Source organism: Leptodactylus fuscus, chromosome 7, assembly GCF_031893055.1.
Source record: "Leptodactylus fuscus isolate aLepFus1 chromosome 7, aLepFus1.hap2, whole genome shotgun sequence".
Lineage (NCBI taxonomy): Eukaryota > Metazoa > Chordata > Amphibia > Anura > Leptodactylidae > Leptodactylus > Leptodactylus fuscus.
Window position 1 is genome coordinate 128836344 of NC_134271.1, and position 27873 is coordinate 128864216.

The 27873-nt window shown below is 45.0% G+C and overlaps 1 protein-coding gene across 2 annotated transcripts; it reads left to right on the forward strand.

Moving 5' to 3' along the window:
* Positions 1-11087: 11087 nt before the first annotated feature.
* CRIP1 (cysteine rich protein 1) lies at positions 11088-26585 on the forward strand. 2 transcript variants are annotated; one of them, XM_075283096.1, is made up of 5 exons: positions 11088-11214; positions 24662-24756; positions 25895-25952; positions 26040-26097; positions 26317-26585. In XM_075283096.1, exons 1-4 carry the CDS (start codon positions 11175-11177, stop codon positions 26078-26080), a joined length of 234 nt encoding a protein of 77 aa, XP_075139197.1. In that variant the 5' UTR covers positions 11088-11174; the 3' UTR covers positions 26081-26097; positions 26317-26585. The 2 variants fall into 2 exon arrangements, with proteins under 2 accessions (XP_075139197.1, XP_075139196.1); XM_075283095.1 differs by having other exon boundaries at positions 26040-26084; positions 26292-26585.
* The last annotated feature ends 1288 nt before the right edge of the window (positions 26586-27873 follow it).

The following is a 27873-nucleotide window of genomic DNA, read 5'->3' on the forward strand; positions in this document are numbered from 1 at the left end:
GAGTAAGGGGCATGGGAATACCCCTTTAAGAGCCTCGCGCTTCTAACCCATACCTCCCAACTTTTGAAGATTAGAAAGAGGGACAAAATGTCCTCCTACAATCACCCGTAAATTATATGTCCCCCCTCCATCTCTCCCCCAGTTTCATATACACCCTTCATCTGCCCCTAGTTTCATGTCCCCCCCTCCATCTCTGTTCCCACTTTCATGTCCCCCCAGTTTCATATCCCCCCTTTTCTGCCCAGTTTCATGCCATTCTCCCCCCATTCATCTGCCCCAGTGTCATGCCGTTCTCCCCCCCTTCATCTGCCCCAGTGTCATGCCGTTCTCCCCTTCATCTGCCCCAGTGTCATGCCGTTCTCCCCCCCTTCATCTGCCCAGTTTCATGTCCCCCCTTTCTCTGCCCCAATGTCATGCCGTTCTCCCCCCCCTTCATTTTCCCCAGTGTCATGCCATTCCCCCCCTTCATCTGCCCCAGTGTCATGCCGTTCTCCCCCTCTTCATCTGCCCCAGTGTCATGCCGTTCTCCCCCCCTTATTCTGCCCCAGTGTCATGCCGTTCTCCCCCTCTTCATCTGCCCCAGTGTCATGCCGTTCTCCCCCCCTTCATCTGCCCAGTGTCATGACGTTCTCCCCCCCTTTATCTGCCCAAGTGTCATGCCGTTCTTCCGCCTTCATCTGCCCCAGTGTCATGCCATTCTCCCCCCTTTCATCTGCCCCAGTGTCATGCCATTCTCCCCCCCCCCCTTCATCTGCCCCAGTGTCATGTCATTCTCTCCCCCACTTCATCTGCCCCCAGTTTCATGGGCCCCCTTCATTATGTTCCACCTTAATGTTTAACACAAAAAAAAACACACTCACCTTCCATCTCTCCCCCACCGCTCTCTCGCGGTCTCACTCGCTCACATAGTTGACGCCAATGAGCTGAAATCGGGACATGCTGACCGGGACCGTTTTGTTAGGTCCGGGACACGCTGCGGGGCCCCGCTGAGCCCTGGATCCGCCCCTGCTGATGAGATGAGAAAATTTTGAGGAAGAGTTCTCCTTGAGGCTAAGGCCCCATAGGGCGTCCCATAACAAAAATGTGCTGCGGGAAAAACCATGCATCAGGGTTTTTTCTCCAGTGCTTTAGACTGAAAGTTCACAGAGGTTTCCTCTGCGGACTTTCCATATATTATACCCATTGGGGAACTGGCAGCATTTCCATAGGGATAATTGACATGCTACGATTTCCAAAAACGTGCCAGGTTTGCAAATCGTGGCGTGTCCTCAGACTGCAGCTTTTACCACAAAGTGGGCATGGGATTCGCTATAATCCCATTCAATTTGCCTTGACATATAAAACGATGTGATTTTTCCGCCGCGGGCAGGTCACGGCATTTACCTCCTGTGAGACCCTGGCCTCAGGGTGGGGGCCCCACATGGCGTAAAAAGCGCCATGTGACAAAACGCATTGCAATGCTGCCATGGTTTTCCCGCAGCACTTTTTTGTTGTTGTCTGCAGGTACATTGCAGAAAAATATCCGCAGCAGAAATCATGCAATTTCAAAAACTGTTGGTTTTTTTATAGATATAATAGAGGCAAAAAGGCCAATGAGGAAAACTTTTTGCAGACTTTTTGCAAAAAACAAATGTAATGCATTTCTGCCACAGTCTTTTCTGCAGTGCTTTTTGGTAGGGATTCGCTGGGTGGGGTCATAGCCTAAGATAAGCTTCTAAAATATGCTTCAAATTACTGAAGAAGACTTGTTGTACCTGGGGGTTAGTTCACACAGGGTAATTTGGAGCTAATTTTGAGGTGGATTCTGCGGCGGAAAGCTGGAAAACTGGAAAGTGGAGAAGAATCTGAGACAGACGTCTGACTCAAATACCTCTTCTCTTTCCACCGTGCGAATGACCCCTGACCAAATTCAGTACAAACATACCCTAAGGGTAATAGATCACCGTAGGCCGATATTTATCTTTATTGAAGAGGATCACGGCCTAGTAAAACAGAACTTTTACTTCACAATATTAAAAAACAAAATACAAAAAAATAACCAATGGAGTCCCATAGTGGCCACTGATAACCAAACTGAAAAGACCCCAGAGTATAATGATAGCAGTGGTTGTGGGGTTCGCCGGGTCCGCAGCTTCATTTTGCAATCCCGGCTCCTGCTCACAGCCACCTCTGCAGAAGGGTTAGTGTCGGCGGCCATGAGCAGGAGTGAGGATCGGTAAGTAAATGGGGCCTGTTACCTGCTGAGAGCAAACCAGAGATATCAGTGGTGTAACTAGGAATGGCGGGGCCCCAAGGCGAACTTTTGACATGGGCCCACCCCCCCAACTGACACCGAAGACCTCGACCGACTCCCTCCTACGCATTCCTGCGCGCTCTATTATGCCCCATAGTGGCCCCTGCACACAGTATTATCCCCCATAGTGGCCCCTGCACACAGTATTATCCCCAATAGTGGCCCCTGCACACAGTATTATGCCCCATAGTGGCCCCTGCACACAGTATTATGCCCCATAGTGGCCCCTGCACACAGTATTATCCCCCATAGTGGCCCCTGCACACAGTATTATCCCCAATAGTGGCCCCTGCACACAGTATTATGCCCTATAGTGGCCCCTGCACACAGTATTATGTCCCACTGTGGACACCCATAAACAATTATTATACTCTGGGGTCTTTTCAGACCCCAGAGTATAATATTCGGAGACCCAGGGGGAGAAAAACATAAAAAAACCTCTGTTACTCACCTATCTCCCGTCTCTTACGCTGTCGGCCTCCGAAGTAATCCATCTTCAATGACGTGAGACGTCACATGACCCGGGACGCAGGCCGGGGTCATGAGACAACAGACGACTAGGCCGAAGTCTGCACGGATCGTGGAGAGGTAAGTAACAGTGTTTTTTATGTTTCTTACCTCTCCCGGTCCGCCAATCATTATACTCAGGGGTCCGAAAAGACCCCTAAGTATAATGATAGCAGTGGTAGCAGTTGTCACCGGGCCCCTAATGTCCCGGGCCCTGTGGCAGCTGCCTCTGCTGCTATGGCGGTAGTTACTAGAGATGAGCGAACAGTGTTCTATCGAACACATGTTCGATCAGATATCAGGGTGTTCGCCATGTTCGAATCGAATCGAACACCGCGTGGTAAAGTGCGCCAAAATTTGATTCCCCTCCCACCTTCCCTGGCGCCTTTTTTGCACCAATAACAGCGCAGGGGAGGTGGGACAGGAACTACGACACCGGGGGCATTGAAAAAAATTGGAAAAAGTCATTGGCTGCCGAAATCAGGTGACCTCCATTTTAGACGAATAGTGGATTTCAAATCCGGGTCATATGAGAATGTGAACTTTGTGACTATGAGACAGGGATAGCTGTACAGGCAGGGATAGCTAGGGATAACCTTTATTTAGGGGGGAATGTTATTAAAAATAACTTTTTGGGGCTCTATCGGGTGTGTAATTGTGATTTTTGTGAGATAAACTTTTTCCCATAGGGATGCATTGGCCAGCGCTGATTGGCCGAATTCCGTACTCTGGCCAATCAGCGCTGGCCAATGCATTCTATTAGCTTGATGAAGCAGAGTGTGCACAAGGGTTCAAGCGCACCCTCGGCTCTGATGTAGCAGAGCCGAGGCTGCACAAGGGTTCAAGCGCACCCTCGGCTCTGATGTAGGCGAGCCGAGGGTGCACTTGAACCCTTGTGCACACACTGCTTCATCAAGCTAATAGAATGCATTGGCCAGCGCTGATTGGCCAATGCATTCTATTAGCCCGATGAAGTAGAGCTGAATGTGTGTGCTAAGCACACACATTCAGCTCTACTTCATCGGGCTAATAGAATGCATTGGCCAGCGCTGATTGGCCAGAGTACGGAATTCGGCCAATCAGCGCTGGCTCTGCTGGAGGAGGCGGAGTCTAAGATCGCTCCACACCAGTCTCCATTCAGGTCCGACCTTAGACTCCGCCTCCTCCAGCAGAGCCAGCGCTGATTGGCCGAATTCCGTACTCTGGCCAATCAGCACTGGCTAATGCATTGTATTGGCGTGATGAAGCAGTGCTGAATGAGTGTGCTTAGCACACACATTCAGCTCTACTTCATCGGGCTAATAGAATGCATTGGCCAGCTCTGATTGGCCAGAGTACGGAATTCGGCCAATCAGCGCTGGCTCTGCTGGAGGAGGCGGAGTCTAAGATCGCTCCACACCAGTCTCCATTCAGGTCCGACCTTAGACTCCGCCTCCTCCAGCAGAGCCAGCGCTGATTGGCCGAATTCCGTACTCTGGCCAATCAGCACTGGCTAATGCATTGTATTGGCGTGATGAAGCAGTGCTGAATGAGTGTGCTTAGCACACACATTCAGCTCTACTTCATCGGGCTAATAGAATGCATTGGCCAATCAGCGCTGGCCAATGCATTCTATTAGCGTGAACTGAGTTTGCACAGGGGTTCTAGTGCACCCTCGGCTCTGCTACATCAGATTGCTACATCTGATGTAGCAGTGCCGAGTGTGCATCAGATGTGTAGTTGAGCAAAACTGACTCAGCACTGCTAAGTCTCTGCATTCGCATAGGAATGCATTGGCCAGCCTTTGGCCAATCAGCGCTGGCTCTGCCGGAGGAGGCGGAGTCTAAGGTCGGACCTGAATGGAGACTGGTGTGGAGCGATCTTAGACTCCGCCTCCTCCAGCAGAGCCAGCGCTGATTGGTCGAGTTCCGTACTCTGGCCAATCAGCACTGGCCAATGCATTTCTATGGGGAAAAGTTAGCTTGCAAAAATCGCAAACTGACAGGGATTTCCATGAAATAAAGTGACTTTTATGCCCCCAGACATGCTTCCCCTGCTGTCCCAGTGTCATTCCAGGGTGTTGGTATCATTTCCTGGGGTGTCATAGTGGACTTGGTGACCCTCCAGACACGAATTTGGGTTTCCCCCTTAACGAGTTTATGTTCCCCATAGACTATAATGGGGTTCGAAACCCATTCGAACACTCGAACAGTGAGCGGCTGTTCGAATCGAATTTCGAACCTCGAACATTTTAGTGTTCGCTCATCTCTAGTAGTTACGCCACTGAAAGACATCATCTATAGACGACTGCTTTGTTGTTCTTGCTCCTCATCTGAACAGAGTAGGATAGTTGTTGGCTAGGTGACATGCCATTTCTAGCCTTATATATTAGTCAGAGAGAAAATTATACCCTGCGGTGACGCTTTATGGCAAGAGACTCTGTGATCAACAACAGGAGATTCTTCTGAGATGACAGAACTTTGACCAAAGGAATTTTCCAACCTTTGAAATGTATGGCATATTGACAGGACCCGGGACATGCATGTGTATTGAGAGCAGGGCTTGGAGATCTGTGCCCATGGAAGGGTGACTACTAACATGCTATCTTCATTCACTTGTATGGGAGTTAAAAAAAGGGCTGCCCAAATGTTTTTGGAACTCCCATAGAAGTCAATGGAGAGAGCAGTTCATGCCCCACAACCTCTCACATCACAGTGATCACCAGGCAGTGACCAACGTGCTCCTGATAGGCGCGTGTCCCTGTTCCCATGAATATGCCATAAATGTCTGAGATGAGAAACCTCCTTAATTATTTAGTGTTCTACATGACTGGCGGAGTATGAGGATGGTGAAATAGGGCCATAAATCCGACCAGTATATAGCCCTGCCTTACCCAAGGTAGTCTACTGACGACAGTCACCGGTTTATCTGCTAATATATCGGGGATGTTCTCGAGTAATAAAAGATAAGACGTCTTCTCCACACAGAGTGAAGTGACTATCCATGTGCAGGTAACATTGCCGCCTGTGATTTTATAGTATAAGTGATCACATTGGCTTGCGTTGTTGACATTGGAATTTTTTAGTACATTTTCTTTTTCACCATTTTTAAGTAAATTCCAACATTTTACAAACCTATTTTCTGATCCTGATCTCCAAATCCCCTGCAAAAACATAGAGATAAGGCCGGGTTCATACAGGTTTTTTGGGGTCGGATTTTGACGCGGAATCCGCGTCAGAATCCGGCTCAAAAAACTGCCTCCCATTGATATCAGTGGGAGCCAGTCATTCGCCTTTTCCACGAGCAGTTTGTTCCCGCTCGCCGAAAAAAGAAGCAACACGACCTTTCTTCAGGCGGATTCCACGGCCACTTCAGTCGCAGACGTCCGCCTCATAACACTCCCTCCCAACTAGGCCCATTCATTTGGGCGTAATCCGGAGCGGAATGCCGCGACTGGAGGCCGGTGTACTGTATGCACTGCATTGGTATCCAGTCGCGACTAGCCATTTTTTGAACCGGAAACTGAGGCAGCCTCCGCGTCAAATTCCGGTCCAAAAAACCCTGTATGAACTCTGCCTCAAAGATAACATACTTCCTGGTAATTAGGAATGTACTAAGTAATATGCTAAACCCCTACTTAACCCCTTAGGGTAAGTTCACATGGGGAGCCGTACGGCAGATTTTGGCGCCGAGAGTGACGTGGGGAGCCGCGTCACTCTCGGGTCAAAACCCACCTGCCACGACAGTTGCGGCTTCCCCCTCCGGAGCAGGCTCAAATGAATGGGCCGACTCTAGAGGTTGCTGCCTCCAGGCGGACACCGCGTCTCAACGAGCCGCAGAATCCGCCTGAAGAAAGGGCAGCCCGCTTCTTTTTTCCGTTAGTGGCATGTAGCCTGGCGGTTTCCATAGACCACCATTGTGAGGGGGCAGATTATGACGTGGATTACGTGCCATAATCCGCCCCCTTAGTGCCCGTGTGAACGAGCCCTTAGTGACCACCAAGTTAACATTTTTGACTTTTCCTTTTTTACAACATGTATTCCGAAAACTATAACTTTTTATCTTTTCTATAGCGTTGAAGAGGACTTTGTTTTTGCGGGACAAATTTTACTTGTAAAACCCACCCGAAAAATTTCAGAACTGGTAAATAAAAACCCCGTATTATGTGATTTTATTGTGGGTTTCGTTTTTACAGTAGTGATAGTGGGATGATAATAACATGTTACATATAGAGATGAGCGAGTACTGTTCGGATCAGCCGATCCGAACAGCACGCTCCATAGAAATGAATGGATACCTGGTACTTATATTTTCAATACCATTAAAAAAAAAATTATATTCTTGTTTTGCCATGTTGTAACCCCTGTAACTTTTTTTTATATTCTCATGTATGGGGATTTGTTTTGTGTAGCAGATCAATATCATTTTGGGGAATGTGTGATTTTTTTTTATTTTTTTTTATGGGAGATGAAACAGCAAAAAACATGTTTATTCAGCCATTATGGGGTTTTTTCTTCCTGCTATGGCGTTCACTATATGGGATAAATATTTTTATATTTATGGGTATTTTCAGACATGGCGATGTCTATTGAGTTTATGTTTATTTTTGTTATTTGTAGTTGAATGATTTTATTCCTTTTTCTTTTTTAAAGGGTTAAAAAAAAGTTTTAACTTTTTTTTTTAGCTACCCTAGGGAGCTTCAACCTGTAATCATTAGATCACTTGTACCATAGACTGCAATACTATGGTACCGCAGTGTATGGTAGAACTCCTGTGCTACTATTGAGCCCTGCCAGAGGCAAGCCTCAATAGTTATATTGCTATGGTAGGTGCTTGGCTGCCATAGCTCCTGCCATCTTGCAGCACGGGAAGATAAAAGTGAACAGAACCTGTCCGATGCTATGCTCGCATTTGACCACAGTATCAGGGGGGATATAGGTCTTCCTTAATAAAGGAAGGAAACCTTGGGGCAGTACGGTGGCTCAGTGGTTAGCACTACAGCCTTGCAGCACTGGAGTCCTGGGTTCAATTCCCGCCAGGAACAACATCTGCAAGGAGTTTGTATGTTCTCCCCATGTTTGCGTGGATTTCCTCCCGTTCTCCAAAGACATACTGATAGGAGAAAAAAGTACATTGTGATCCCTATATGGGGCTTACAATCTACATAAAAAAGGAAGAAAAACGCAAAATGCTTTGTAGTGTTTTTTCTTTAAAAGGATTCTCCTGTCAGAAAAGGGTATTTTTGTAAAATCAGTATTGATGGAAAGTTTGGTTTTTTTTCCAGAATTTTTGGCGGCCACTCACAGGAGCTGTCAGCAGAAACCACTTCTCCTGGGCAGACCGGAGACTATACAGTGTGAGCTGTGACCGTTGTCATGGGGCCTCTTGTTTGGGGACTAAACAGTTTTATTGGGCACTATGATGGGACGTATAAGAGCACTGCAATGTATTATTACAATGGGTGCTCAGCAACGTTCAGCAGTAATGTAGTCTAACCACTTCCCCCCCCCGGCCGCACATAAAGGGTAATGTCCCTGTGTCAGAATCCTGTAAATTCCCTTGTATTTGGCTGCACCATCTGCCTCTGCACATACAATACGAACTGAAATAATCCGTTCCCTGTTAGTAAAAGCCTCCGAACACAGTGAACATATTGAACACCATCCAATTATACCTATAAAGAAAATGCCGGCGTTTCCGTAGGTATAATTGACATGCTGCGATTTACCAAATTTTTTGAAATCGCAGCATTTCTGTTTCAGATATTTTTCGGCAATGTGAGGATGGGATTAGCCAGACTGGCATTTATATATTGATGACCTATCTATAAAATATGGGATGGTGAGTGTCCGACATCTGGAACTAATGCTGATCAGCTGTTTGACACTCATATTAACTGTGGCTTCTTTCCTGTGTCGTGTTCATTGGTCACATGGTGCAGTAGAAGCTCAGTCCCATTTAAGTGAATGGGGCTGAGCTGCAATGCTAAGCGTAGCCTATGTGCTTGGCATTTAAAGAGTACTGTGTGTAGCGCTATATTGTGAGGAGGTGTTCCTTATCGCCCAGAGATGACGCTGAGCAGTGAGGAACACTCGCCCACTCCTAACTGTACTTGTCTATAGACTAGTACTGGGGGGGGGGGGGTTCCTTACTGCTCAGAGTTGGGTGGTAAGGAACACCCCTCTGACAATATAGCGCTACACACAGTACTGTCAGGAGGGGTGTCCCCAGCTAGACTGTCAGGAACGCCCTTCTAACAATGAAGAGCTATCGGTAAATGCACCGATATCTCTTCCCCCAGTTCACATAATGCGAAAGCCGACAGTGCGCTTAATTGAGCACACTGTTGACTTTCTAGCGGAATATAAAACCGCATGTGCCTGAGGACATGAAAGCTCCTCTTTAATGAAGAGACCGCAGAACTCACCTAAAACACTGCAGCTTTTTCAACCATCTGATCTGTGGGGGTCCTGGGTGTTGGATAGATCTTCAATATGCAGTGGTGTAACTTGAAATGGCGGGGCTCTGTGGCGAACTTTTGACCGACCCCTCTCCCCCTCCCACATTCTTGCGCATACTATTATGCCTCATAGTGGCCCTTGCACACAGCATTGTGCCCCATAGTGACCCCTGCACATAGTATTATGCCCCATAGTGGCCCCTGCACACAGTATTATGCCCCATAGTGGCCCCTGCACACGGTATTATGCCCCATAGTGGCCCCTGCACACAGTATTATCCCCCATAGTGGCCCCTGCACACAGTATTATGCCCCATAGTGGCCCCTGCACACAGTATTATGCCCCATAGTGGCCCCTGCACACAGTATTATGCCCCATAGTGGCCCCTGCACACGGTATTATGCCCCATAGTGGCCCCTGCACACAGTATTATGCCTCATAGTTGCCCTTGCACACAGTATTATGCCCCACTATGGACACCCATGAACAATTACTCAGGGGTCTTTTCAGACCCCAGAGTATAATAGTCAGAGGCCAAGGGGGATACAAGCATAAAAACCACTGTTACTTACCTCTCCCTAGCTCGGCTGCACTCCTTGGTGGCCCTGGTCATGTGATGTCAGGGACGTCACACAAGTAGGCCCGAAGCCTGTCTGGAACCCAGAGAGGTAAGTAACACTACTGTCTTTTATGTTCCCTCACCTCTCCTGTGCCTCCAATCATTATACCCGGGGGTCACTTACTGATGCCGACGCCTGCCAGGATTGGTAAATAAATAGGGCCTGTTACTGTCTGGAGTAACTCCAGCCGATAACGGCCTATTAAAAAAAACCAAAACAGCGGTAGTGGCTATCGCCGGGACCCTAATGTCCCGGGCCTTGTGACAGCCGCTACCCTGGTAGTTACGCCCCTGTCAATATGTATGTCTTGAAAATCCATTTAGTTACTGTTATCAGTGATCTGTATAAGAGGACAAGAAACACGAACTGTAACTGTAGATAATGGGGGCAATTTATCAAGACTGGCCTTTCATATGTCAGCCTTAGTACATGCCTGCCCCAACTGGTACTAGCCATGTAGGAATAGTTAAGATGCTTCGGCCTTCAAACTGCCTTGAGCTAAAATTGAGATCCATGGACAGTCGGAACTCATGTAGATTTCTGTTATATTAAGTGGGGCTGAGGCATCCCGGCATGGCGTGCTTTTGTGTCTGTCCCATTCCTCCCACTTTGGTAAATAAAAAGGATCATAAAAAAATAGCTTTCGGCTGCATTCACACAACAGTGATATGTAGCCGTGTGATGCCCGTTTTTGTAACGTTACGGTAACGTTAAATTCAACATGAATGGGGGCCATTCACATAACATGTAACAGACTAGCAAAATATAGATCATGTCCAACTTTTGTCTGTTGTCATAGACCCTCCATACACTCAAATGTATGGGAATCCGTGATACCGGTGGGTGGAAGATGTCCGTGAAAAATGGACGTTTTTCATGTCCGTTTTGTACCTCGGTCGTGTGACTCTAGCCTTAGGTTCCACGCCTTACAATAACTGATACAAATTACTGTCTACAATGTGCAAATCTGAATAAGGCCGTGGTCAGGCTTTATATATCATCTGATGATAAAATAAATTTTATTGAATACATATATTATGTACGACTGGTGAATAGTCCTTGACGTGTACTGTACAGATAAGTCTGTGTGCACTTATAATAACACCTTCTTAAACTTCAGGTCCCAAGTACGTTCCAGCTACATCCGTGATGCCTCTGATCTTATCTTACAACCTTTAAGAGTTAACCTCACTGCTAAAAGCCGTGTGCAAAGTAGCTAACACTCCCATCGGAGTCCCTCCCAATGCTGAGTTATAACATGGGCTGAGCTGCTGTGCTAGTCATTCTACATTTGGTCACAGCATCAGCATCACCATGCCTAAGTGTCCTAAGTGTCAGAAAGAAGTCTACTTTGGTAAGTATGGCGCGACCACGCCTGACTATTAGTCTTCACTACAAGTAGAGCTCAAAAGTAAACTTTTTACTAACCTATAACTTGTGGCACTACTAGGACATAGATAACTAGTGCATATACTACTAGTACATAGACTACTAGTGCACAGTCTACTGGTACATGGACTATTAGTACGCAGACTACTAGTGCATAGATAACTAGTGCATAGACTTCTAGTACATATACATAGAGTACTAGTGCACAGACTACTGGTACATGGACTATTAGTTCACAGACTACAAGTGCATAGACTACTAGTACACAGACTACTGGTGCATAGACTACTAGTACACAGACTACTGGTACATGGACTATTAGTACACAGACTACTGCTACATGGACTACTAGTACACAGACTACTGCTACATGGACTACTAGTACACAGACTACTGGTACATGGACTACTAGTACACAGACTACTGGTACATGGACTACTAGTACACAGACTATTGGTACATGGACTACTAGTACACAGACTACTGCTACATGGACTACTAGTACACAGACTACTGGTACATGGACTACTAGTACACAGACTATTGGTACATGGACTACTAGTACACAGACTACTGGTACATGGACTACTAGTACCCAGACTACTGGTACATGGACTACTAGTGCATAGAATACTGGTACATGGACTACTAGTGCACAGACTACTAGTACATGGACTACTAGTGCATAGACTACTAGTACATGGACTACTAGTACACAGACTACTAGTGCACAGACTACTAGTGCATAGACTACTAGTACACAACCTACTGGTACATGGACTACTAGTGCATAGAATACTGGTACATGGACTACTAGTGCACAGACTACTAGTACATGGACTACTAGTGCATAGACTACTAGTACATAGACTACTAGTACATATACATAGACTACTAGTGAATAGACTACTAGTGCACAGACTACTGGAACATGGACTATTAGTACAGAGACTACTGGAACATGGACTATTAGTACAGAGACTACTAGTACACAGACTACTAGTACACAGACTACTGGTACATGGACTGCTAGTGCATAGACTGTCTAGTTCTGCAATACAGTCATTGTACGGTGTACTGTCTCTGTTTTACATCTTACTATTACCTCCAGGTTTCTTATATTACGCTCCTTCCTTATAACGTCCATGACACCTTACTATGTCTTCTGTAAAGGTGGCGAGACTTGGGGTTTACGTGTAGATCAGATGTCATGCAGAGGCGGTTGTTGAAAAGGAAATGAAGACTGACTCCTTGCAGTCTACTGTATTTTTCTCGCTGTGAAAGGATGTCTTGAAGACATCTTAAGACTCCAATAATGGTCCATTATATCACTTATATAATGAATATATAACTTTATTGCTCTGTGCTGTATGTATTTTATGTATCCCGACCCCAATAAAATAACATCCGTGTTACTGAGAGAGGTCGCTAGAAATAGTCTTTTTTTCTCTAGTAACACTGCCACATTTGTCCAATGGCACTGTCTGGTATTGCAACTGAACTCCAATCAAGTAATTGAAGCTGAGCTGCAATGCCAGACACAGCCCATAGACCATAGGGGCGCTGTTTCTGAGAACAAAAGATCTTTTACTGTTTTATAATCCTTTGCACTAGAAAACATGCTAATAGTCAATTAGATGTTTCTTAGGCTTTGTTCATATCTGCGTTGCAGACTAGACGCTGTGGTAGATTTAATGAAACATACTGGATAACATAGCACGCTCTGACAGAACCTTGGCTGACCTATTATAGTCAATGGGTTCTGTGGGGCGTTGTCAGTGTTTGACATGAAACAGATCTGGGGTTTCCATTGTTTTTGTTGTGCTGCCGATATAATGGATCAGAACAATGGGAATACTAGGGCAGATGTGAATGGAGCTTAAGGTTATAAGTATACAGTCACGATTACATGCAGAAAATCCACACTGTAATTCCAATTTTATTTCTCATGCACATGATGAAGATTTTTTTAGTGCGGATTTTGACCTATGGAGCGGATTTAAAATTTTAATTTATTTCTTTATTCTGGTTTGGATTTCAAAAAATGTCTTCAAAATTTGCACCAAAATCCACATACACTTGTGTGAAAATCTGCACCAAAATCCGCAGGCACTTGTGTGAAAAGCTGCACCAAAATCCGCAGGCACTTGTGTGAAAATCTGCACCAAAATCCGCATGCACTTGTGTGAAAATATGCACCAAAATCTGCATGTACTTGTGTGAAAATCTGCACCAAAATCCACACGCACTTGTGTGAAAATCTGCACCAAAATCTGCATGCACTTGTGTGAAAATCCGCACCAAAATCCACATGCACTTGTGTGAAAATCCGCACCAAAATCGGCATGCACTTGTGTGAAAATCCGCACCAAAATCCACATGCACTTGTGTGAAAATCCGCACCAAAATCGGCATGCGCTTGTGTGAAAATCCGCACCAAAATCCACATGCACTTGTGTGAAAATCTGCACCAAAATCCGCATGCACTTGTGTGAAAATCTGCACCAAAATCCGCATGCACTTGTGTGAAAATATGCACCAAAATCTGCATGCACTTGTGTGAAAATCCGCACCAAAATCCGCATGCACTTGTGTGAAAATCTGCATCAAAATCCGCATGCACTTGTTTGAAAATCTGCACTAAAATTCACACCAGTCGGTACAGATTTTCTATGTGGATTACTGATCAGATTTGGTGCAAATTATCTATCTGTAAATCCTGATCGTGTGCTTGTACCCTAAATCCAGGGCTCCATTTTGCGGAAACTCAGCTTCTTTTGTTGCAGATTTTGTTGCGTTTTTCTGAGCCAAAGCCAAAAGAAATGGGGAATATAGGAAGGTCTTATACTTCTAACTTTTGCTCAATCCACCCCTGGCATTGGCTTAAAAAACGGCAACAAAATCTGCAACAAAAAAAACCTGCGTTTCCGTAACATGGGGCTTTAGTCTAAGATCATTGCCAGATCTAACTTATTATAGTTGGATCTGCTGTGTGTATGGTCGGCATAGACATCAGATTCTTGGCAGATTTCACCAGATTTAGCTGGACCTGCCATAGGTCTGTAAGTAAATATCTTACGTATAAGGTCACTGTACACATAGCAGACCATATAATGTGCAGTATACTGTGCGCAACATTTGCAGGAACAAGGGGAACACAATTTTAAACCATGCCGCCATTCTTTGAAGCTACTGTATAGGTGAATGAGTCTTGCTGAGGTTTCTGTTTGTGAACTTGCGATATCTCTCGTCCACGTCTGTCCATTGTCCTTGTACAAAAGTGCAGAGATTACCTAAGTGTCTGCAAGCAGTGCCTGCGGGAGGTTACTGCTGCCTGCCCAGCAATATTTACACTGTAAGCATGTCTTATTATAAGTCCATATATGTCTCTATGACTTCTATAGTATATACGGGGAGGGGGGATTTTTATGATATCAATACAGAAATGTAGCAGAGCTAAATTTGTCATTTCGAGGCAGTGGCACCATACAAGTCTAAACAGTAGGGCTCCAACCATGCAAATCCTAATCCTACATTTTTGGCGGAGGTCATGTAGTTATACCAGTCATTAAGCTATTATTTTAGTGTTTTTTTTACGGTTTCCTCCGATTGTTTTTGCTGTGCCTTCTGGGCATTACATTCGTGCAGGGAAGGTTGCTGGTTAAGTAATCTTTTCATTGAAGTGTTTCACAAGTTCAAAGGACGTTACTAAACCGCACCCTGTCAGAGCTGTTTGCATACTTGTATGACACTCAGAAAATGAGCAGAGAACGGAGGAAGGATCGGACTTAGATTGACCGGGACGGTGGAAAATTCCACCTACTTAATGCAATGGTGATCAATGTTAGGGAAAAATATTACACCGTATTTTTCCTGTAATTTTTTTGCTGGCTTGTGCATGCGCGCCCAGTATTTTACACATGACTAAGTGGTTGTTCACATGAGCAGAAAGGTAGGGTATCCCATCCCATCTATGAACAGTATATTTGCTGCATTTGCTCTGATTGTTGCAACGTCTGGGCCACATGATCTAGGAATCTCCATTGTCAATGTCCCTGATTGAAGACATTAACCAAAGGAACCATTATTCTGAGTCCTTGTTGACTTAAAGGGATTGTCCAAGCATACTTGCCCATCTAATCTCACATTGGGCATGTCGCGATGCAGTTGGTTTCTGTGCGACACAGATGCTGGGTGACTATCTTAGAATAGGACCCTGCACGAGACTTGTCGCCCTTCATACAGTTGCCTCGGCAGTGGTGCATCATTCCACACCCAACGATGGGTGGGTATTCATGGACAACCCCTCTAAGGAGCCTAGGTGTAACATTTTATCCAGTGACACCATATCAATGTTGCAATATGATAAAATGAGCCTTGACACCACACCCATCGCCCAACCACACCCTATTGTGATCTCCCTTGATCAGGGATCAGTCAGATTTTTGGAATAACTCACTCTAGTTTTGTAGGGTGAGTTATCGTAAAATTGTAAGGCCGGGGCATCCCGACCCCGACCCTCCTTGGTCTGTACATTGTCAAGTTAAGTGCAGAATGATGCAAAAAAGCCAAAGTTGCTCCACAACTACTTCCACCTACTGCAATTTTCTGAGGGGTTAGGGAATTCCTCCCGATATTGTCCTTCAGCCTATCCTCTTGGCTCAAGAAACTCCAAGATGAGTGATATGAAAAAAACAGCTACGAGAGAAAAAGACTCTTTTGGGTAATGCAATTTTCTTTTTCCAAGCTGGTCATCTTGTCTTCGTCATCCAAGTCTATTTTGAGGCAAGGGAAGGAATCTCTCTTCCAAACCGTACAATGGATTGTTCTTATGTAGACCCAAAGGATTTTATTCATGTGGTTTTTGGGTTTTTGCAAACCTTCACCCGTTATTGGCCCAGTCGTATGGATAAACAACACAAGCTTTGCTTCTTCTTATTCATTGTAAGTCGAAATATCCAAACCATCTTTTGATCTTCTAGGGCTGATCCTTGGCAGTTCTTGTTATAGCATCAGCCAAGGTTACTTGGAACATGTGGAAGATGTTAGATGGACCTGTAGTTTAATCAAGACTTTACTAAATCATATTAAATCCAGGCAATTAAGGTTATGAGCCTGTCGGATCACTCTGGAGACGAGAACAATTGGTGTATATTAACCTCATCAGACGTCTCCCAGAAATGTCAGGTCCTGGTAGGGTTTTGTAGGACCCTTGGCAACCTAAACCATAGGATTTGTTGACTTGCTTGTGAATTCTGTGTCTGCTCTGTTCATGTAATTGTCGGTGCCTGCAGACCGACTTGAGGTTTCTCTATAATTTTTTTTTTCCAAGACTTATTTGGCCTCAGAGGTTTGAAGACTCTGTCGCAGAATTCCCTTTATACTACAGTGGAAACCTCATCCTTGTCATTCAGATTAGTGAACAAAACAAAGTAATGCTATAAGAGCCTTGTATCATGGCCACCAATTTCCATTTGCAGAGATAATTATAATGGAGACGTCCCAAGGGGACCTTGGCTACCACCCACTATAGCCTTTCTAACCTTGAGTAAATAGAGATAGGCCCAACATATAATTTTGTCTTTTGGAACCATGAAAACCAACCAGCTCTGTACGGACAAGGGGCAAGTACCCCGGACCAGTCAGCTGTCCCTAGTCATGTTGTGAGGCCAGTTTAAAGGTTGGCATTGACTTTTAGGGTGGCTATGTCCAATGGGTGGAACTAGCGAGAGACAGAGAGTTAATGAATGGGTTGGCCAGGGATATTTTTATGGACTTTCCTCAGGATAGGAGGGGGGCTGACAACCAGTCCCTGCACAGATCAGCTGTTTGGGGTCACTTCAAACACCCCTACTATGCAGAAATATCTATGATTGTCCTATGTAGTGTGATAAAGCCCCAATCTCACCTAACTATTATTATTATTATTATTTTATTTGCCATTTTGGCTAATATAACTTCTGCACAGTGTATTGAGAATGAATGACTATTAGTAATAGCTTTAGATGCTGATACTATCATAGGACTTAATAGTCAATAATACAAAATTCTCTCCCGGTTAGCTCAGGTTAAACTCTTGGCAGGGTTTACGTAACCCTATATATAGGCTAAATTATAAGTCCTACCATAAATTATACAGCGCTCCTTTACCCAAGGGTAAAACGTCGCTGATCTCCCTTGATCTTCGTGTTTTTCAAGACTAGAATGTTATGTCGCCATACAGACTAGTACAAGTGACAGCTGTTCTTATTATGGATCCTTATAGCAAAAACCAGATGAGACAGATTCATTGTTCATGCTGTGTTTTTATTGATCTGTCTTGACAAATACAGATCTGTTGTATATCATATACATATAGTATATATTACTAAAATACAGCCAGGGCCGGCCTTATAGTAAGTGGTGCTCTGTGTTCTGTCTTCTGTTCCCCGTATACAGCATACTGCCATACACATATTACATACTGCCTAATTGTATGCTTAATATAAAGGGTCCGTAAAAGGGATTCAGTTGCCCACATGGCCACTACACGGTGCTGGTATCATCTAATTGGTTTGGGGCTGGATGTCAGACCCCAGCAATCTGGTATTAATGACCTATCTTAAAGACAGCACTGATCCTGGACTACCCCTTTAAGTAGCAGTGCTTCACAATGTCTAAAAAAGTATCACCATGTAGTGCCAATAGCCAGAATAGCCATTGGAACAGCACAGCGCCATACACCGGTAGTGGCCATGAACGGTACTGCAGCTGTTCCCATTCACCACTACTACAGTATCATTCAGAGCAGCCCATTTGATCAGTGGGGGTCTTGGAAGTCAGACCCCTACGAATCTATATTAATTTCCCGACCTAAGGACAGGTCATCAGTAATAATTTCTCTGATGGACAACCCCTTAGCGACATGTTAAATGTGGATGATGCCTTTTAGGATCATGGAGTCAGGTCAAGCTAAATTCCAAAATGACTAGTTCTTCTTTCTATAGCTTTCGAAACTGGAAGTCGCCGTGAAGGGTCATAAATCATAGTAGCAGTGTAGTCCCCTGTATTAGGCAATATGGAATGACAGCCAATTTTCAGGACAAGTCCGGCACGTGAAGTGCTTCTTCTATTGACTTCTTAACACTTCACTTACGAAATCGCTCAGCTAAGAGGAGACAATGGCTGGTAATAAAATCATCACAATTTTAGGTTTCTATAGAAATTTTAGTCACCTTGTTGAAATCTCATCGCAACGTGTTAGTGAACAGAGGTTTGTGGCAGCGACCGCCACAAAAAAATTGAGCAATGTTCCAGTTTTTGCGAATAGAGGTTGTGGCACCCTCGAGGTCACAGTGTGACTCCATTCACTAACATGAATGAAGGAGGGAGTCATGGACAGAGTCACCACGTGGACCTAGTCCTAGTCATTTAACTATATGGGAGCCCAGAATCCACCAGTCTGACTACATTGGCTCATAGAAGAGGTCCCCTTGAGGGAAGACCCTGTCTATGATGTCCATGTCTCAACCGGACCTCCATAGCTATGCCCAGCTAGTTGTAGATGTAATAAAATAATTACAGAAAGACATTGACATGATATCAAAATCCATTGTCCAAGGTTCAAAACTCACTTCAGCATCTCTTGACTTGCTTAAAGTGGTTTTCCAGGCTTATCAGTTGATGAAGGTCCAACAGCCAGGACCCCTGAAGATCAGCTGTTTAAAGAGAGGTTCAGGTGAGTACTGTTTCCTCTTCACAGAAAACCAAGCAGAGCTTGGTATAGCAGCTGAGCCCCATTCCCTTGAATGGGACTGAGCTGTGAAAAGGAGATGTGACTGATGAACATGAGACCTGGCCTGTGAAAGGGAAATGGTGCGCTGGGATTTCCACTACTGCTATAGGCAGCTGATCTGTGGAGGTCCTGGGTGCTGGACCCCTGCTGATCATCAATTGATGAGTTATGCTAAGGATTGGTCATCAATTGATAAGCTTTCAAAATCCCTTTAAGCAAGTCAGCATACGCTGAGGTGAGTTCTGAACCTTGAGAAATCCCGGAAAACCCCTTTACCCTCTTTAAGGGCTTTTTCAAGATTGCAACTTATCATCTATTCAGGGGTGCCTGATCAATGGGGCCCCTTCCAATCAATAAATGGTGTCACATATGCCCCACATCCCAGCTCTGTGTATGCACACTGCTGCAATTGACGGGTCAATATATATGTTTACTACCACATTTAATCCAAAGTAAGGGGCTGTTAACATGGAGGAATTTGGAGCTGATTTTGAGGCAGATTCTTCCAGTGGGAGGCAGCGACGGGCGCTTCTGTTTTTTTCCGCACACTGACAAAAGAAGCGTCTTATTGATCTTGTCGCAAATTCTGCAGCTTATTGAACGGCAGAACCCACTTTGAGTAGCCACCTTGTATCTGATGCCACCCAGGATGCAGACCCTGCTCCGCTTCGGCTCGCCCCCCAATGGCTCCACAATCTTGGAGCTGGAAGACTGCATCAGATTCCTCTATGTCTACCTATATACCTGCTCATATACATTCAATAGCTGTAGGATTAATGCTTATTCAACCGCCAGCTATTCCTCTTGACCAACCCATACACATTCATGCTCAGCAGGTCCAAGTATGCATGTGTTCTCTATGGTGACAAGGGCTACTACCTGACCCTTCTATTAGCGGACTGAGAATAATAGAATCAGCCATTGATATTCCCCTCGCCCTGACGTGACTTGTTGTGCGGCCCCCGGACACATAAGATAGGCCGCCAGTCTGGAAGGCCTCAGGCAGACAACCCTTCTTTCCATTATCATGGAGGGATACAGTTGATATTGTTGGCTTATTTTTAGTACAATATCGCGGCTCAGTATAATCCGTAAGTCGTGGCCTGTACAGCTGGCAAACACCATGCAGTAAACATCAGCGGCCTAACAATAGCCTCAGATACCGTCCTGTCTTATGTGACTCCAATGCCTTCGAAAACAAGACTTCCTGCCTATTGAGCGCCGAACCCATGAAGTGCATAACCCCTTATTCCCTACAGGACTCTTATGTTATCACGTAATGAGGTATTTGCCCCGCAACGTCTTGTATTTGCGTTTCTTCATAGTATTTACATGAAATTGTTGTGTTGATCTAAGGAGGATCGGCCAACACCTCGATAAAAGTAGTCTTGGCCAAAGTAAATAAGACGCCGAACACAAGGGTTCAACGTCACACTATTGAGATGCCCAACTTCATCCAGATGTGACTCAGAATAATAGTGGGGCACTTGACCATCAGTCCCTCCGTCTTAGGATCCTTATTTATCTCTTCTGCAATGACGTTCATTCAGAGATTTGTCCAGTACAAGATGTTCTTACATTTCAGATCTGGCGACTAGTAGGCCATAGAGACGCCATTTAAGGTGACAGGACTGTAAATCTGCCATCAGCCCTGACATGTCAGTTTAGGAAATACTTGTATTCTCCAAGTGTCTTTATCTATAACTCGAGGTTGTTTCTCTTCCAATGGAGGGCTATACGCGCCTTGGCCGCAGTGCATATGTACAAAAACAGTTTGGAGGTTTGCTTGCCTAAATGGGGGGAGATTAAGTAGGTAAAACCCTGCAAACACTATTATTATACTTGGGGGGTCTTTTCAGCCCCTGAGTTTAATGATCGGAGGCCCAGGAGAGTTTGTTAAACATAAAAAAAACAGTGTTACTTACCTTTCCGGGATCCAGACATGCTTCGGACCTACTTGTCTGACGTCCCTGATGTCACATGATCGTGGCCTCTATGGAGCATAATACTGTGTGCAGGTGCCACTATGGAGCATAATACTGTGTGCAGGGGCCACTATGGGGCATAAAATTGTGTACAGGGGCCACTATGAGGGATAATACTGTGTGCAGGTGCCACTATGGGGCATAAAATTGTGTACAGGGGCCACTATGGGGCATAATACTGTGTGCAGGGGCCACTATGGGGCATAATACTGTGTGCAGGGGCTACTATGGGGGATAATACTGTGTGCAGGGGCTACTATGGGGTATAATACTGTGTGCAGGGGCCACTATGGGGGATAATACTGTGTGCAGGGGCTACTATGTGGTATAATACTGTGTGCAGGGGCCACTATGGGGTATAATACTGTGTGCAGGGGCCACTATGGGGTATAATACTGTGTGCAGGGACCACTATGGGGCATAATTCTGTGTGCAGGGGCCACTATGGGGTATAATACTGTGTGCAGGGACCACTATGGGGCATAATTCTGTGTGCAGGGGCCACTATGGGGAGTAATACTGTGTGCAGGGGCCACTATGGGGCATAATACTGTGTGCAGGGGCCACTATGGGGTATAATACTGTGTGCAGGGGCCACTATGGGGGATACTACTGTGTGCAGGGACCACTATGGGGCATAATACTGTGTGGTGGGGCAACTATGGGGGATAATACTGTGTGCAGGGGCCACTATGGGGCATAATACTGTGTGCAGGGACCACTATGGGACATAATACTGTGTGCAGGGGACACTATGGGGCATAATACTGTGTGCAGGGGCCACTATGGGGTATAATACTGTGTGCAGGGGCCACTATGGGGTATAATACTGTGTGCAGGGGCCACTATGGGGAATAACACTGTGTGCAGGGGCCACTATGGGGTATAATACTGTGTGCAGGGGCTACTATGGGGGATAATACTGTGTGCAGGGGCCACTATGGGGGATAATACTGTGTGCAGGGACCACTATGGGGTATAATACTGTGTGAAGGGCCACTATGGGGTATAATACTGTGTGCAGGGGCCACTATGGGGCATAATCTGCGTTGGAGTCCATCTAAAATTCCAGATGAAAAAGTTCACAGGTACAGCTTTTCGCCCAAGGATGTCAAGGAGAACACAACGTATACCAGACAGACACATTATAGTCAATGGGTTGTTGGCCATGACAGAACGGATCCATCTTTATTGTTTAATCTGTCCATCTGTTCCTATGACAGAGCATAAGAATGAATGGAACAATGCAGAAGTGAAAGCATCATAATACATAGAGGGGCCAGGTCCATTTTAAGAGTGCCGGACCCCATGCTGTGACATACATGGACATAGGGGTAATAGGGAATCCAGTAAGGGGTTATCATTGTGAGACAATCCCTTCGATACGTGTTTTATATGCAAAGTCACTGCAGGAAAAACAAGGTGTAAAAAGTCACCTGCTGAGACCAATGTTATTAAATGGTTTATAACAGAGGGTCAGTAACCTTCGTCCCTCCAGCTGCTGTGAAACTACAACTCCCATCATGCTCCATTCACTTCCATGGGAGTTCCAAGAACAGTAGAGCAAGTGTGCATGCTGGGAGTTGTAGTTTTTTACCAGCTGCAGTGCTGAAGGTTGCCTACCCCTGGTTTATAATATAGAACGAATTAGGAAGACCCATAATAGTCCATAAATATCATATTGTTGGAGATCCTATTCTTGGGATCAGCTGTATATTGGAGACATGGTGCTGCAGTTTTGTCACTTGATGTAATACGCAACTGGCATACATTCAGCTTTTTCTGCTGAAACCAGAAATCCCCATTTGAGTTGCAGTTTCACTTCTGACTCATGTGAAATACGTTACAAGGAGCTGATGTTTTCCCACCACATTGCAATGTGTTCTTAGCAACCAAATTGATAATGACTAGTTGTTGGTTATATATATACATTAGCCTATGGTTAATGCAAGATATTCTTCACTTGCCCCCCATGTCAGAGGATAATGTGATGGAAATGAGATGGATCTGTGTCAGTCATTGCGCCATATCCCCCTGAGCCCTGTTATCTTCTCGTGTCGGCCCCTTATGTTACCGGCAGTAATACAGACGCTCAGCACAAATTTCCTGGAATGTGAAGATCACTTCTGAACTATTCTCAGAATACGTCTGACAGATCGCAGGTTAGCATATAATGAACCGCAAAGGCGTCCAAAATTCTTTAGATAACTCGATTATAGAAGTGACCTGAGACAGCTGCCAAGGATGGAGACTATAATGAAGCTGACCATACATGTCTGATGAACAGAACCTGATCATTTCTGCTAGATCTAATGTGTACAAGTATCAGCGACTACATGCACACTCGGCCGAGTCCAGAGTGATGTGTATAGATGGGGAGGAATCGCTGTTGACCATATGCTTGTTTTTTTGTGTATGTAGATTGTGAACCCCCTATAGGACTCACAATCTACATTTTCCCCCCTATCAGTATGTCTTTGAAGTATGGGAGGAAATCCACACAAACGCAGGGAGAACATACAAACTTCTTGCAGAAGTTGTTTTTGGCAGGATTCGAACTCAGTGCTCCAGCACTGCAGCCTTGCCACCATGTTGCCCCAGGCCAACTTTCTCAGTAATTCAGGAATCCCTGTAGATCTCCTCATTAATGGACACTTTGGAGTTATCGTCTACGTGATCATTGAGTCTACCAATCCCCGGGTGCAGGGACATACACAAGGGTTGGTTTTACAATGTGCTACCCCCTTGCGGATCCTGGCCGGCCATTGCTCTCTTAGAAATGGGGGGACTATAGTGTGTGTGTCTGTGGATTTGGGACACAATCCCCCATGATACCTGTTGCAATAGGACCCCCCCTAATCCCCGATCTGGTGTACACCCCTGCCCTGGTATGTCAATATAATCCTGACTATGCATTGTAGAATAGCACAGGGCAGCAAGAGGGAAGTCAAAGGCCACAATCTGAGCACTCAGGGGCTAATGCACCCCGTGGATGCTGAATTTCTACAAGCAGTATAATGCTTTATTTTCTTTTCATTCCCTTTCCACTAAAATATCCCTTCGAGTAAATGCAAAGGTGACGCCCCAATTCAAATAATTCAGACAGGCACCTGATGGGGGAGTGAAGCCAAGCATGTAACCCTGACCAGACTGACAAGTGATCTATTAGCTGGAAATAATCCACCATGATATACCATGTCTATGCAAGAAGTAGTATACAGAAAGCAAAGCCCCTTCTGTGCCGGTACATGTAGAGACTAGTAATGGACAAGCATGATGGATTCTCTGTAACAGGAAGCTACTAAACCACACGACACCTTCCTCTGAACTTGTCTGTTACACTAAAGTGTCCGCATACAAACAAGTGTGGCGTTCCAGTCATGTCACTTTTAGCGGTAGCGTCTGTACGGATGACTGATATTGTTTTATTGTGCTTAAAATGGAGCCCTATGTCAACAATACATTCCTACCGAAAGTTTACCCCTATTGATAGTGTATTTTCCAGGCTTTGTGTATGTGCATGTTATAACAGGAGGACGTCAGTCTTCTCAATGGCTATGTAGTCCAAACACACGTGTGGTTTATTCTGCAGTCATGCAAAGTGCAAAATGGATGTAAGCAAATTCCTAAAATGCGCGTTTGCTTTGTTACAGCTGAAAGGGTGACATCACTTGGCAAGGACTGGCACAAGCCATGTCTACGATGCGAGAAGTGCAACAAGACGCTGACTCCTGGGAGCCATGCTGAGGTATCGTCCATTGGAAATGTATTATATGATAGTTACAATGTCAGCTCATGGCTTTCTCCCAACCCTCGTCCACATGCGCGCTGGGCTCGGCCTAGTGTGCATGTGCTCTCAATACGGAACATCAACCCAGCCCCGCAGATAGATAGGTTAGGGTAAGTTCACACGGGGTATTTTGGTCACGGATACGGCCTCAAAATCCTGACCAAAAAGACGGCTCCCATTGAAATCAATGGGAGCTGGTCAGTTCTTTTTTCTGGGAGACGTTTGTTCCGGCTCCCGGAAAAAAGAAGCGACATGCTCATTCTTTCAGGTGGATTCACCTCACGACATCCGCCTGAAGACACTCCCTCCTCCCGCCTAGGCCAAATCCGGAGCGGAGTGCGCGACTGCACTGCACCGGCATCCAGTCGCAGCTACCTGTATTTTGGTCCAGAACTTTAGATGGCCTCCGCCTCAGGTTCCGGACCAAAAAAACCCCTGTGAACTTACCCTAAGGGTAACATATGTCATACACTGTTTTCCCCTTGTGATTCGCTCCCTCCATTTCCAAGCTATTACTGTTTTTGTCAGTATGCATATGAGCTCTTTGGCCCACTGAGGGCGCTGTCAATGCTCCAAAGAGATAAGCAGGGACACCCTCATTGCTCCAAAGAGCCCTTTTGCATCTCAACAGGGGCAGTAACTCACACGGGGAACATACTATTTAATTAAGGTGACCCTTCATCGGTTTCTGACCACGAAGTGCTTCTAGTATAGGCCCCTACATGGCACACTTTTTGGTTTGGTGTGGATTTTGGACCTAACTGACTCCCTTTAAGATCCAAATTACATAATCATACCCAATTAATAGGGTTATTGAGATCCCATATAAACACACATTCCGTGGGTCATGTCTAGCCTAATTCACCTGACTATGGTTGAGTTGCAATACCAGACACCACCTGTGAAGAAAGGTGGTGCTGTTTCTCAAAGAAAGCAACCATGTATATTTTTTTAAACCCCATTAAATAGTGATATCAAACACTACTCGGATGGGTCAGAGCTCTCAGTAAAACCTAAAGAATGCTGAAAAAGTTGTACTTAATAAAATACGATGCATATATCCGCTGTACTTATTTGCTCATTTTTTTTCTTACAGCATGAGGGGAAACCTTACTGCAACCAGCCATGTTATAGCGCCTTGTTTGGACCAAAAGGTGAGAATTTCAGTCTAGAGAGTGGCATAGCTGTCGCGATGTACCTGCGGGTTTAGATGTGGTCCTAAATGTATGTTTGTTCTTCAGGATTTGGACGTGGGGGAACAGAAAGTCACACCTTTAAATGAAGATGTAAGTACATTTAGTATATTATACTTCTGTATCGATGTATATACGCACAATAAGCTGTCTTGTCTAAACTGGATACACTGTAACAAACTATCAGCTGTGAGAGGGAGATATTTATGGTTTCTAACCTATAATCCTATACAATGAATGTTCCCGCTCACAGCAGATATACAGAAAATCTCATTTATACTGTAATTTTTTTCCCCTTAGGTCGGATCCTGCACAATATCAAGAGAGATTGTCCACCTACTTGCAATGAATTGTACGTTCCTGCCTCTTATGGATGCGCCAGTCCTCATATATAATGTACCCGTCAGTAGTAACCATCTGTCTGATCTACCTGTACCAAGCGTCAGCAATGCGTCGCCCGCTTGTTATCGCTAATACCACTAAACCTATAGATAATGACTATTGTAATCGGACATTTTGATATAGAAGTAAAATATTATGCAAGTGGATGTGATTATTCATGAATAAACAGAAATACTTCTAAAAGACAATGGACAGATGTGTCGTGTGTGTTACTATATATGTACTATAGACGTATCCAGCGTGCGCTGACTACACAAGCGTTCCCAAGAATATGGTGGTGCACTATAGAAGACAAGGGTCCAATTGTAAAAGCTAAAATAGGTCTCATCCTTCAGAGGGCTTCTTGTTCCTACCCAATCCATAATATGCCTTCTAGGAAAGGAACTTGGTATGTACTAAGTTGTGAGGTGGAGGAATGGAAGCATGCATGGAAGTGATATAATACAGTATATACTGTAGGCCCTCATACCGTCTGTCCTTTATGTACACAAGCAATATAATACCGCACATACTTAGGCCCCCATACTGGATGGTTTTTGTGCATAGAATCAATATACGGTAATATTATACATATTGTAGGCCCTTCATACTACATCTTTTTCCACACATAGAAGCAATGTAGTGTAGTACATACTGTAGGAGCTTCCATGTCAAAAGTTCGCCATGGGGCCCCATCATTCCTAGTTACGCCACTGACCTTCATGCTGTATGTCTTTCATCCATAGCAGCAATACAATACAATACATACTGTTGGCCCTTCATCAGACATGTTTTCACACACAGAAGCAATATAGTACATACTGTAGGCCCTTCATACTGCTTGTCTTTCATCTATAGAAGCAATATAATATAGTACATACTGTAGGACCTTCATACTTTACGCATTGTATGCACAGAAACATTATAATATAGTGCATATTGTACAGGACATACTGTAGTATGTATAGTTACATATACCTATGTATAGTCAGCTTGAGGTGGCGGCTCTGACACAAGATCAGCTAGCACTTTGACTTCTAGTATCATACAGTTGAAGTCACTGATATCACTCAATATGTTTGACTCTCGGGACAGAATATTTTCTGAATGTATCAGAAAAAATATCAAAAGACACAGATGTAAAAGTCCTGCATGCAAGATGACAGATGCTATAGGACCAGGCGGAATGTGGTACAACAACAAAAGGGAAACCTCCTCCCACGGCTGTTAACCCCAACATACCATAAAAACTCTGACACGCTCTTGGATGGTAAAATAGTGGGGGTCGGCCACAGCTTTATTAAACTATAAACATATCGGCAGGCCCTGCTATCCCCCTCCCCTTTACTCTTGGACCAAGCGCGTCACCGGAATGCCCCGCCACCGCCTGCGGTGTGCATGTGTATGATGTTCAACGGGTGACGCGCTCCATCTTCTACCACCGATGACCAGAAGGGGAAGGGAGGGGAAAGGCGCAAGGTCCCGCCAACATGCAAGCTGT

Coding starts and splice junctions, on each gene's coding strand:
- CRIP1 (XM_075283096.1), top strand. CDS start 11,175: ATGCCTAAGTGTCCTAAGTGTCAGAAAGAAGTCTACTTTG. Junction 11,215..24,661: donor TCAGAAAGAAGTCTACTTTG/GTAAGTATGGCG, acceptor GCTTTGTTACAG/CTGAAAGGGTGACATCACTT. Junction 24,757..25,894: donor CTCCTGGGAGCCATGCTGAG/GTATCGTCCATT, acceptor TTTTTCTTACAG/CATGAGGGGAAACCTTACTG.